We start from the raw sequence: 13,401 nt of genomic DNA, 5'->3' as shown, positions 1-13,401 counted from the left end.
ACAACCACAGGGTGGACTGGTGGGTGGAGTCATACAACCACAGGGTGGGCTGGTGGGCGGAGTCATACAACCACAGGGTGGCTGGTGGGCGGAGTCATACAACCACAGGGTGCACTGGTGGGCGGAGTCATACAACCACAGGGTGCACTGGTGGGCGGAGTCATACAACCACAGGGTGGGCTGGTGGGCGGAGTCATACAACCACAGGGTGGGCTGGTGGGCGGAGTCATACAACCATAGGGTGGTGATTCTAGTTTTTATGAATTGAGACAAACTGTCCTGGATCCAGACGTTACTGTCACCTAATCACGGACAGAGCAGGAATTTGTTTCAGCAGATCCTCTTGATTATTAATCATCACTCCGTTTACACAGCTTTTATTCTCTGATAGTTTTCTGTGTGTGTATACAGTGTGTATTTCCAGAGTCAGACAGCAGTCAGGTGACTCAGTGTGTTCACGTCATCGTCCACAGCTCAGCGTTTATTTTATTCTTCTCAGCGTTCGTCCTGTTAAAAAGACACTTTATAAACCTCTTCCTCTCCTCTGACTCAGTGTCCTCCTCTTCCTCCTGCTGGGCACAGCTGTATTTTAGAGACAGACACACTGATGAGTCCACTTTGTAGCTCACAGCCTCCGCACTGGTTTAACGGAGACAGAAAGCACATGGTGTTAATGCCATCAGAGAGCAGCTGGTCCTCTGGATGACTCACCGTCTGTACAGGGACGTTTCCAGGGGTTTTTCCTCCTTCGTTCTCAAAAAAAAAAAAAAAAATCTCTGTCCAAATGAAAACTAAAACTCAGCATGCCAAACCAACAGGTGGTGATATTACTGTAACCCTAAAGACATGTTAAAGACGTGTGAAAGAAAAGAAGCCAAACTAAGTTGGTGCAGAGCTGCAGTTCTCTGTGAGTTAGTTCCAGATATGTGGAGCATAAAAACTAAACGCTGTTTCGTCCTGACTCTGTGGACACAGAGCAGACGTGTCCCTGAAGACCTGAGGAGTCTGGATGGTTCGTACTGTAGCTGCAGCTCACAAACTGTTCAGTGTTTTATAAACCAGCAGTTGATTCTCTGACACACAGGAAGTCAGTGTAAAGACCTCAGAACTCTCTTGGTGTTGGTGAGGACTCGAGCGGCAGTTTTCTGAATCAGCTGTCTGATGGATTTTTTAGGGAGAGCTGTAAAGACACCGTGACAGCCGTCGAGTCGACTGAAGATAAATGCAGAGAGAAGTATTTCCAGCTCCTGCTGAGACATGAGTGCTTTTGTCCTTGAGATATTCTGAAGACTCAGTCTGTGTTTTTAAAATTGAGCACTGACTTGTGTTTGAGTGATTTGTTTGATCACTGAGTCTGTCTCCATGTCTTCTTGCCAAAACTATGAACTTGAACTATGACACCAGCTCCCAGCAGGTGTCAGCTCGGCTGGGAGTCACAGTGAGGCTGTAATGCGCCGTCTTTATTTTTGCACTTCAGACTTGAGTTCAGTTTGAACTTAAGTCTCATAAAATCAGATGTACTTTGTATTTGAATTTGTCAGGTGTCTTACTGACACAGTTTCACTGTCTCGTCAATATTCATACTGACAGGAGGACAATCTGTGTCCATGTATGGGTCCAACATCTCATCTGGATGATGGACTAACAGATGGAGGGATCAGTATCTGCATCCATCTGTCCATCAGTGTGTCACAGATGAAAAGAGATAAGTATATACAGACTGATTCACATGTTTGGATTTCCATCAGAGACAGTTCCATAGACAGGATCAGCCTGCAGTATACAGGCAGAGCTGCACTGAATTCATTGTGTCACACAGACAGGTGTTATAAGCAGCCCTTTACACTGAGCTGAGATCAGTTTCCTGTTGATGAGCACGAGGCCTGTTCTCCTGCAGCAGATGAGTTCACCTCTCGTCAGCCTGCAGGCGGATTCAGCACCCACACTCACTGATTCATAAAACCTTCATCCTCCTCCTCTTCCGCAGCAGCGTCCGCTCCGCCGCTTCAGCACCTCGGACAGCGCCCTCTCCGATAGGCTGCGGCGCGGCGGCGGCCAATGGCGGCAGCGGCAGCGGCGGCGACAGCGATGCGCAGCAGCGGCTGCGGCAGCATCCCGGCAGCAGCCAATCAGAAGCCTCCGTTCCTCTCCCACATCCAACCCGAATAACTGCAGATGCCCGCATCAAAGCAGCGGGTCTCCCCCTCTCCTCTGCGCACAGCCCGGGCGCAGAGCTGCTGGCTATTTTTGGATCTCATAGTGGCCATTTTTTCCCTCTTTCTCTCTCTTCCGCCTTTGAGTCGATTAATCATCGATATGTGCTGATTTATTGATGTGTGGAGGAGAATCATCGGAGCTGCGAGCACCGTAGCGGGCCGGTAACAGCCGAGAGCGGAGAGATTTGCGCTTCTCAATGGAAGACATCTTCCTGTCCGCTGCGAGAGACGGACTGAAGCGCATCTGTGTCCCCGCCGAGCACACACGGACTTTCTATAAATGAAGATCTGATAATAAAGACTCAGGAGGAGCAACGTGTCGGCCTCAAGCACCGGGGCTCGTCGTTAATCAGGGACGGAGCCGTTTGACGCCCTGGAGCCCGGAGACAGGAGACCGAGCTGCTGTCCACATTTTGACCGCAGTTGCTGAGCAGCGGGGGGGTCAAGGTGTGATCCATGGATCCCACAGGAAGACACAAATAATCAGCAGGTAGGAGACATGAAGGACTGACTGCTGCATGCTTCAGTTTATTGCAGCTCTGCAAACAGTCAAATGAGAAGCCTCCAGAAAATACCCCAAATCATTTACGCACAGCTCTGTGTGTGTGTGTGTGTGTTATTATTGATCTGATTTGTGTGTGTCCTTCATCCTGTGAACATCAGAGACATCATGTGTGTGTGTCCGGGCTGCAGGCCCGTCAGCTGTCTCCGGAGCCGCCGTGTGTTGCAGGAGCTGTTTTCAAGGCTTCCATTTTGAAGCTAAGATGGATGCTTGCGCACATTTCTTCCTCATGCCTCTGTGGCCTCATCTTATATAATACTGATGAGGAGCTGCAGGCCCGCGCTGGGCTGACGTGCAGCCACGATGCATATGCTTTATGTCACACACACCGAGAGGCTGCAGATTAAAAACCGAGTGGAAATTAAATGTGCTGCTGCAACAGACCGAGGCAGGTTCATTTTGTCTGACAGGGAAACAAACAGCCTGTGTGTTTGTTACACTGCTGCTGTCTGTGTGTTTCTGCTGTGAAGGAATGCAAACACATTATGGAGCTGTGAAAATTATAATAAAGCTTTCTGACAGGTTGAGAAATAAAACAAAACAATAATGTGTAGATAATTAAATTGCTGAAATGTAAAATGCAAACAGGTCCCTTAAGATATTTTCTTTCCTTCTGACTCCCTGAAAAACAATCAGAGACACTGGTTCATAAACTGAACTCAAGGCCTCACTTACTGGCTTTTTAAAAACACATTTACAGCCCAGTTGCCAGAACAAAATGTTGGTGTTGTACGTTTCTGCAAACCATGAATACGTAACATTTGTCTAAACAAGTATATGAGATATGAGCTGCCTTTGTCATCAGGAGGTGGAGGATGGTGTGACACCAAGAAGAGATGCCTGCCAAGCTGCAGACCAACAAAAACAAAAACAAAACTGGTTGTGATTTAGTCTCTGCTGTTTTTCCATTGGCTCCACGAGTGTTTTGTAGCAACCTGCCAGTGACTTTTCAGCATCTTTTTTTAGCTCCAAACATCTGTGTTTTGTGGTGAGTGATCACTGTTATCCCATCGGGTTGTTAGGCTCCAAACATGGCTGATTTGTAGCAACCTATCAGTGTTTTCCAGCGTTTTTTTTTTTTTAGATTGTTTGGTAGCGACCAGTCAGTGTTTTTCCAGCGGCTTTTGAAACTTCAAATGTGGGTGTTTCATAGCAATCCATCTGTGTTTTACAGCAGCTTTTTCAGTCCCATGATGGGTGATTTGTAGCGACCTGTCATTGTTTTCCATCAGCTTGTTAGGCTCCAAATGTGAGTGTTTCGTAGCTAACCATCAGTGCCTTTTTTGTAGTGAATGATCACTGTTGTTCCATCAGCTTTTTAGGCTCCAAATGTGGGTGTTTTGTAGCAACGCACCAGTGACATTTCAGTGTCTTTTTTTAGCTCCAAACATCTGTGTTTTGTGGTGAGTGATCGCTGTTATCCCATCGGGTTGTTAGGCTCCAAACGTGGCTGATTTGTAGCACCCTGTCAGTGTTTTCCAGCGTTTTTTTAGGTTGTTTGGTAGCGACCAGTCAGTGTTTTCCAGCAGCTTTTGAAACTCCAAACGGGGTGATTTGCAGCAAACTGTTGGTGTTTTCCAGCGGCTTTTGAAACTTCAAATGTGGGTGTTTCATAGCAACCCATCTGTGTTTTACAGCAGCTTTTTCAGTCCCATTGTGGGTGATTTGTAGCGACCTGTCATTGTTTTTTTTTAGCAGCTTGTTAAGCTTCAAATGTGGGTAGCAACCCATCACTGTTTTTCCTGTGGCTTTATACACTCTAAACCTGGGTGATTTGAAGCGACTTGTCGGTGTCTTTTCAGCAACTTTTTTAAGCTCCAAACGTTGGTGTTTTGTTGCAAGTGATCACTATAATTCCATCAGCTTGTCTAAATGTGGGTGTTTCATAGCGACTGGTCAGTGTGTTTCCAGCAGATTCTTGGCCACAAAAAGCGTTTGTTTTTATCATCAAACATTGTTGCTTTTCGTTAAATGCATACTTTCTTTTTCAAAATAAACTTACAACTCAGGCAGAACACTTTGTTTTCAGGTTTACTTCCTTAGATTTAGGCAACAAAAGTATGTGGTTAGGTTTAGAAAAAACATCATGGATTTGTTTATTACTAATGAAATGTAACGTCACATGACATGCGTCAGTAGCACAGCCCTCTTCTCACGCTGCCACACTACGTCATTATTAAAACAACTGGATTGAGTTTTGTTACAAATGGGACACAAACAGCAGGCTCCAGGGTGAAAAGTCTGGACTTGACTCGTTCATCTTCCTTCCTGCCCGCCTAATGTGGACTTTCTGGCTATTTATAATTTGGTAGTTCCCCAGATCGTCAACAAACGCTGCCACCATGTCGTCTCATACCGCCACTAGTGTGCCTCTGTACGTTGGTGTCTAACGCTGACAGGTCATTGACCAAGTGTCATCATTTGAGGCATTGGGAGTGAGATCAGGTTGGTTTTGAACCAGTAACAAAAACTGTTGTTCCCACTGAGTCACTAAGACACTAAGAGTTCACCTTTGGCCTTTGGTCATTGATTATGAGGTGTTTGTTGCTGATGGTTTCATTTTGCGTTGTTTACCACATGTGATGTAACTTATGCAGAGTATTGACGCGTCTTCCTCTTCTCCACAGGTTCGACCTCCTCCAGAAGTGAGACACTTTGGTCCTCTTGGAGCTCTTTGTCTCGACCAATCAAAGAGCTTTCCCCCTACTGCTTCCCTCTCCACCTGTCCTCTGTCTCACTGCTGACCCTCGAGCAGACATCATGGGCACGGTGCTGTCTCTGTCTCCCAGCTACCGCAAGGCCGTGCTGTTTGAGGACGGTCCGGCGACGGTAGGCCACTACACAGCCGTCCAGAACAGCAAGAACGCCAAGGACGCTGCCGCAGCAGCCGGGAAGTCCCTCAAACGGCCCTCTATCATCAGCGTGCTGCCATGGAAACGCATCGTGGCTGTATCGGCGAAGAGGAAGGGCTCCAAGAAGTTGCAGGCAGACGGCGGGGACGGCGGGAAAGGAAGCTCCCCGGATGGCCACGCCACAGCCAACTCAGCCTCCAACAGCCTGAAGCTGAAGAAGTCTCAGTCCTGTGCAAACCTTTCGTCTTACTCCTCCAGCCAGGACCCCTCGGCCACCACCACCACTACCTCCTCCCACCTGCCCGTCTCCAAGACCTTGGCTAACGTAGCTACTGTCGCTGCCAAAAAGAATTCCCTCACAGGCTCTGGGATCCAGCCATCCGCTGCTACCGGCACGCCAAAACGTGTCATCGTCCAGGTAATCCCGCAGCCCAGGCGCCAGAAAAAAATGCTGGCGTAGTACGTTTCTGCAAACCACAGACACGTTACATTTGTACGTTTAATATGTATCACATCAGTGTTTTAAAGTGTGGTAGTGTAGGAGGCATCGGGAGGTGGAGGGGATGGTAGATGACGTGACACCAAGCTGCAGATCACTGTTGTAGACCAGCAAACAACAAAACTGGTTGTGTTTTAGTGAGTCGCTGTGTTTCCAGCTGCTTTTTACGCACCATTTTTTTTCACCAGGTTTTTTTCGTGACCAGTCGCTGTTGTCCACTGGGCATGTGCAACAAAAAATTGCTGCGTTTTCTGTTTGGATAGTGCGTGAGTTCGTACCAAGAAGTCGCTGTTTTTTCTGCCAGAATACTGCAATGAGGAGCAGTAGTTTGTGCCGAAAGAGTACGACAACAAGGGGAGTTTTTTTACAGAGCTGTAGCTGTGTTTTCTGCCGGAAGAGTGCCACCCAAAGTGGCTGTTTTTACCCAGACATCACTGGGTTTCCTGCCAAGATAGTGCATTTATTTGTTCCAAAACATAACTGCATTTCCTGCCAGGATAGTGCCACCCGAAAGGGTTGTTTTTACTGAGGCATCACTGCTGTTTTTGCGCCGATGATAGTACTACAAAAAGCGGTATTTTACTTTTATTTTACTGAGATATTACTGCATTTCCAGGTGGGACTGTGCCCCAAAACTGTGTATTTTCAGCTAAAACATCACCTTTTCCTGACCAGAACCAAGTGGTTTTTATGCCTAAACCTAATGACAGCTTCACCACAGCGTTGTTGAAATGCAAAGTTTCAAGGTGTCCGCTACATAACAACGTACAAATGTAATGTATCTTTGAATTCTCATTCATCACTTCTTCATTTCACTAATCTTCTGTCTCACCTCCCTTTATTCTCCCTCCTTCTCTCCACCAGGCCTCCACCAGTGAACTGATGCGCAGCCTGGGTGAGTTCCTGTGCCGTCGGTGCTACAGACTGAAGCGTCTCTCCCCGACAGACCCGGTGCTGTGGCTGCGCAGCGTCGACCGCTCCCTCCTCCTGCAGGGCTGGCAGGATCAGGGCTTCATCACTCCGGCCAACGTGGTCTTCCTCTACATGCTGTGCCGCGACGTGGTCTCGTCCGAGGTGGCGTCGGAGCGCGAGCTGCAGGCCTCGCTGCTCACCTGCCTCTACCTGTCCTACTCCTACATGGGCAACGAGATCTCCTACCCGCTGAAGCCCTTCCTGGTCGAGGCGGAGAAGGAAGCCTTCTGGGACCGCTGCCTGGAGATCATCAACCGCATGAGCGGCAAGATGCTCCAGATCAACACCGACCCGCACTTCTTTACCCAGGTGTTCGCCGACCTGAAGAACGAGAGCAAGAAAGAGGAGGAGAAGACCAAACTCCTCATAGGCCTCGACCGATAAGAGGGAGCTGGGAGGGGGGAAGGAAGGATGGATAGAAAGATTGACGGGGTTAATAGGTTGAGGACAGGCGGACTAATGTAACGCAGCGTAGCGATACCGTGGAGCAGTAACGTTGTCTGGCGTCTCTACCAGTTCATCATTAACCATATTCCCTGTTTCTGGGTTCAAAACACTCTGAGACAGAGGCAGTAACTGATCTGTGTCTCGCCTGAAGGCAACATGCGTCCTACAGGACCATTTTACCACAACGCAGCAGATAAAATCAGAGCTGTCAGCGACGTTATTTGACATGATTGGATCTGATTGGATCTGTTGATATCCAGCGCCCGGGTCAGGATGTGACAGCAACAAGCTTTAAAGCAGAGATACGATCACGTTTATCAAGAACAATGTAACTGACAACACAGACAGATGTTTTGTCAAACGCGCGGCCAGCAGGGTCGGTGATGTCACATTTACACGCTGTGAGAAATAGATCATTTTTATCTTCTGCCTCAGGCTCAGATTCACATCAGTCCGACCTGGACCTTGTTTCAGTGAGATCAGAAATGCAATCTGATATTTTTCTGTCGTTCAGAGACGCCAGACAGCAGATTTACTCATCACAGGAGAATATTATAGATATAAAGACACAGTATGTTGATGATCGTGTGTGAAAGCATCCAGGCATTTCCACTATAGAGAGATGTCACGGTGATGAGAATCACCTTGCATGAGGTCACTCCATACGTCCTTGCACATGACCACCTGCTTATTGCCAACTCCACTTTACCTTATTCCTTATTGTCCTGCCCGAGCTTATTGCACTCACCGACACTGGCTGCCATGTCACTGTTTAAACTTTAACCCCCCCCCCCCCCCCCCCAAAAGCAGACGAGCTCGAACCAACCACAACAAGTCTGACTGTGAAACACAAGTTGCTATTTGGTGTTGTTGTACTGTAGTGGATTAATTCATCCACGTTATGTAAAGTACTGTAGTTTCATTTGGGATTATCCAGTCAAGTCTGATATGAATTAGGAGATTAGTGATTTATTTTTAAGAGTATCAAATGCTTTTCCATTGGACTCAGATTACAGCCCAAGCAGCAGAAGAAATGTTGGCACTGTACGTGTCTGCAAACCACTGATTCATTATATTTGTACGTCCTTATGTCGGGGATACACTGAAACTGTGTTTCAGAAACTCTGTGATTAGCGTGCGTTAAGGCACAAAAACCACTTGGTTATAGTTAAAGATCATGTTTTGCCTTAAAATACCCTGTTTTGGTGGCGCAATCACAGCAGGAGATGCAGTAATGTCTCAGTAAAAAAGAACTGCTTTTTGCGGCACTACTCCTGAGAGAAAAACAGCGACAGGTTGCTACAAAACACCCGTGCTTGATGGTTTGAAAGCCACATATGAGGAAGAAACAACCATTTTTCGTGCCACTTTCCTGGCAGGAAATGCAGCAAAATCTCGTTAAAAAAAGCTGCTTTTTGTGGCACTATTCCTGGGAGAAAAACGGTGACAGGTCGCTACAAAACAGCCACACTTGATGGCTATAAAGATCCTGAAAACGCAGAGATGGCTCAGTAAAAAACAACCACTTTTTTAAGGCACTTTCCTGGCAGGAAGCACAGCAAGATCTCGGTAAAAAAGAGCTGCTTTTTGTGGCACTACTCCTGAGAGAAAAACGGCGACAGGTTGCTACAAAACACCCATGCTTGATGGTTTAAAAGCCACTGAAAACACAGCAACGTATGAGGAAGAAACAACCACTTTTCGTGCCACTATCCTGACAGGAAATGCAGCAAAATCTTGTTAGAAAAGAGCTGCTTTTTGTGGCACTATTCCTGGAAGAAAATCAGTGACAGGTTGCTACAAAACAGCCGTGCTTGATGGCTATAAAGATGCTGAAAACGCAGAGATGTCTTAGTATAAAAACAACCACATTTTATGGCGCTTTCCTGGCAGGAAATGCAGCAACATGTTGGTAAAAGAGACATTTTTTTGTGGTACTATACCTGGGGGGAAAACAGCGACAGGTTGCTACAAAACACCCATGCCTGATGGTTAAAAAGATGCTGAAAATGCAGAGATGTCTCTGTAAAAAACAGCTGTTTCTCGTGGAGCTATCCCAACGCAGCAAATATCTCAGTAAAAAAAGAGCCACTTTTTGTGACACTATTCTTCTGAGAAAAACAGTGGCAAGTTGCTACAAAACAGCCATGCTTGTTGGCTAAAAAATGCTAAAATGTAGCAGTCTAAGTAAAAAACAACCTCTTTTTTAAGGCACTTTCCTGGGAGGAAATGCAGCAACATGTTGGTAAAAGAGACGTTTTTTGTGGCACTATACCTGCGGGAAAACAGCAACAGGTTGCTACAAAACAGCCACGGTTTATGGTTAAAAAGCTCCTAAAAACGCAGCAACATCTCAGTAAATAAAGAGCCACTTTTTGTGGCACTGTAGAAGAAAAACAGAGACAGGTCGCTACAAAACAGCCACGCGTGATGGCTATAAAGATGCTAAAAACACAGCAATATCTCGGTAACAGTGGCTTCCACCGTCCCCTCCACCTCCTGATGACAACATAAGCTCATTTACTGCGTCACTTTAAAAATGTTGATATGATATGTATTTAACATATACATGTAACATACTCCTGGTTTGCAGAAACGTACAACATGTTCTTCTACTGGGTGGCAGATTAATAATTCAACAAGCTCTTCTGTAAAATGTTTACATTCACAAAAATATGGGAAAATGCAATAGTGACTCCTCCGAGCTGATTTTACACGGGGAATTATTTCATTCCTTCTCGTTCCCCTGCACTTTCTCCTGCAGTCCATATTGGTGCTGAGTGACCACAGGAAGGAAGGAAGGAAGGAAGGAAGACAGACAGATTTGTGTTTTGAAATCCTGCGTTCATCCCGTATGCTCCACGCTGTGTGAATGATGGGTGGAGCTCGGGTCGTGGAGGACAGAGAGGAGATCATGTGATCTGTCTCAACCAATGGCCACACATGTCAGAATGAGAGAAACTTGACTGTATTCCAGGTGTGTGGCCCCATGTGACTTCTCCTCTAAAACAAGGCCTCCACCTCCTCCTCTCTCCTCTTCCCTCCGCTCGGTACTCCCCACAGACAAACAGCAGATTCTGTCTCTCTCTGTCCACCTGCTCCGGTCCCGTCCTGTCTGGTGCAGTCCAGCTGTTCCATATTTAGAGACTCTCTGGTCTGCTGACCTGGTGGCTTAGTTACTCACCGAGTCGTTTGACATGCATGTGTGCTTCTATAGGTTTCCTAGCATGCTGCTTTGTGTTGGGCACGCCGCACCTAATGTTACAGAGCGGTCGCCACGCTCAACTGCTGACGGCTGGACTCAGTGATGTGACATCAGGCGACTCGGCACGAGGACTCTCTAATGAAGGAAACGTGTGAAAGGCAACATGTTTTTTGCCTTCGCTGAGCGCACATCGATAAAGGACAGTCCAGGCAAAGATCCTCCATCAGGAGTTCTGCTGTTGTTGGTTCTTAGGGACCTAAAAGACCCTCCAAAGTTAAATGTTTCCACCTTTTGGAAACCAATAATAGGGCAACCACAATTTCAAGCCCCCAAACCAGGACAGGATGGGGAAAAATAACCTATTTCAATGCTTTGCACACCCGTCGAGATGATTTTTCTGCACTTGGGCAGCAGAAAAATTAAGTTTTGTTTCACAAAATCCAACAAAAAAACTCACGTCTGCCCATTCTGCCCCATCTGTAGCCACTAGTGATGTTTGGTCGTCTCATTATCATCTTTAATTTTGCTGTTTCCGCCATGTGCGACTGAAGATGTTGTTTTCAGTGTATTTGGCATTTTGGTTGCCACGTAAATTACGAAGAAAGGATCAAGCCTCCGGTATTTTGTTGGTTCTGTTTTCACTTCTTCCTCCGTGTGTTCAGCTGCGCTGCTGCTACATTTCAACCACAAATCTATTTTCTTGGTATTCATGTCATATCGTCGGTCGCGGTCACAGTGAATAAACGTGAACATGATTGTGTGTGTAACAGCAGTTGACAGTTTGCGGCGGGTAACAATTGCATTGGACATACAGTAGGAATACTGAATATAAAACGTGTATAAAACCTACATTGAGATTTTTTTTTATTGAACTGATAGTATAATTATTTTAGGAAATATGCATGACTGATATTTTTTTAAATAAAATTATCTGCAGAATTTTCCGAAAGAAGAACATACAGAGTCCTCCCTGTCAGTCATCAGAGACTCTACAGAGTACTACAAAGTACCTCTCGGGGCACCTCTGTTAGAAGAACACTGATTGAAGGGGCACTACAGCAGTTCAGTAAAGTTTGGGGCTTCATGAGAGATGTATTTTAAAAAGAGTGGTCAAAACTGAAGCAGCAGACACCAGAATATTCTGACTTTTAATCCCTAGTGTGAGAAAAGCTCTAGAAAATGGTGGATCCTACATTTCCCATGATGCATTCCTTCAAACTCCACCCCTCCTCTTTGTCACACAGGCTCTCAGTAAACAGATTTAAAGCCGAGATGACAAACACTGGAGCACTGAAGACATCATACAGCTCAACCTAAAAACCAACCGAGTGCCTCTAGCGATCCTTCGCCTTGATGATGTCACATCACCGAGTCCAACCGCAGCCAATAAACTGTCTTCAATTTTACAAAAGCTCTGCCCTCTCAAACAGGGAGCAGATCTTGTGCCATATCATCCTAGAGACTCATTATTTCATACACAACATGAGCCGACTGCTCAACAAGAAAAGACTTTTCACAGTGTTGCTGCGTCACATGTCCGACACCAGGAACTTTGTTCGGACGGCAAAATGGAAACTTGTGATTTTAACACACACAAAAAGTTTTAATGTTTGTTAGCTGAACATGGAGTCACCCAAAGCTGGAGCGCTCAGCGTCCTGTCAGTGAGTTCATCATCTATGAAAAGTGATATGTAAAAGAACGTGCTGTGTGTCTCCAGACTGGGTGCGTCCACGGTGCAGGTGGTGTTTGTGTGTTCACATGAACCGACGGGGCTGCAGAAGGAACCACGCTGTAAAAATTATGTAGCCTTGATGCAGAGTCCGACCTCACGAGACAAATATGCACATGAAGAATGAATCCATGGCAACAAGCTTGTTTACATGTCCTTCCTCCGAGCTGTTTCTGACGGGTTCGACAGTCACAAGTAGCATTCTCATGATGACTGTTGGATGAGCTTGTTTTGCTTTTTAATTTGTTGTTCTCAAAGATCCAAACTGCAGGAAGTGGGTTTGATGGGAAGTTTATTACAGCCTGGACTGAAAGTGATGAACGTAAGTTTGTTTTTCTACGATACGATGATGGAGCTATCAGCCAGGTTTAGTCGAGGGATGATGAATGTTGTAATCAAGAAGTGTTGCCTGGATTCTTTGAGGTTTAACTGACCGCTCTCTAAGCCCCGCCTCCACCTTTAGTGACTGTTGACGCGCAGAACATATGCAGTTTACAACGGCTGCGTTTACATGCACATCATATTCCAGTTTTTGCCCTCTTTCCAAAACTAAATATGCTCCTACTAAGCTGTTTACACAGCTAATGAAAATGAATATATTTCACTAATATTCCCGGCCATGCAAACTTCAGTTAGCCTTAAATGCTCGGCTGTGTTTGACAGAGGTCGATGCCCTCACACAGGTATGTCCAAAGTCTGGCCAGGTGGCCAATCATAGCCCACAGATTGATTTTAAATGACCCAGGGCTTGTTTTATAAAGTGTAATGTGTGGCCCACTACACAATGTTGGTGAAACAAGTACGATCATTTTGCATTTTTTACGTTCAGGACTGACGGACAGTTGCCTAACAGCAGACATTTCCTGCTAGGTAGCAGACATTACAACCGCAAAGAAGCGTAAAGTTGATGGCAAGTGC

At 46.1% G+C, this 13,401-nt stretch overlaps 1 protein-coding gene across 2 annotated transcripts; it reads left to right on the top strand.

Annotated features, from left to right (window-relative positions):
• The first annotated feature begins 1,997 nt into the window (after nt 1-1,997).
• Nucleotides 1,998-12,570, top strand: LOC125879304 (cyclin-dependent kinase 5 activator 1-like). 2 transcript variants are annotated; one of them, XR_007447845.1, is made up of 4 exons: nt 1,998-2,706; nt 5,406-6,048; nt 6,994-9,512; nt 9,844-12,570. XR_007447845.1 is itself a non-coding variant. In XM_049561135.1 (3 exons), the coding sequence occupies exons 2-3, from the start codon at nt 5,539-5,541 to the stop codon at nt 7,483-7,485; spliced, it is 1,002 nt and encodes a 333-aa protein (XP_049417092.1). In that variant the 5' UTR covers nt 1,998-2,706; nt 5,406-5,538; the 3' UTR covers nt 7,486-12,570. The 2 variants fall into 2 exon arrangements, 1 of the variants encoding a protein (XP_049417092.1); XM_049561135.1 differs by having other exon boundaries at nt 6,994-12,570.
• The last annotated feature ends 831 nt before the right edge of the window (nt 12,571-13,401 follow it).

The sequence above is a fragment of the Epinephelus fuscoguttatus genome, linkage group LG19, assembly GCF_011397635.1.
Source record: "Epinephelus fuscoguttatus linkage group LG19, E.fuscoguttatus.final_Chr_v1".
Classification (NCBI taxonomy): domain Eukaryota; kingdom Metazoa; phylum Chordata; class Actinopteri; order Perciformes; family Serranidae; genus Epinephelus; species Epinephelus fuscoguttatus.
Note: the sequence above shows the minus strand (reverse complement) of the source record. Positions and strands in the feature narration are given on the sequence as shown.

Coding starts and splice junctions, on each gene's coding strand:
- LOC125879304 (XM_049561135.1), top strand. CDS start 5,539: ATGGGCACGGTGCTGTCTCTGTCTCCCAGCTACCGCAAGGCCGTGCTG. Junction 6,049..6,993: donor CAAAACGTGTCATCGTCCAG/GTAATCCCGCAG, acceptor TCTCTCCACCAG/GCCTCCACCAGTGAACTGAT.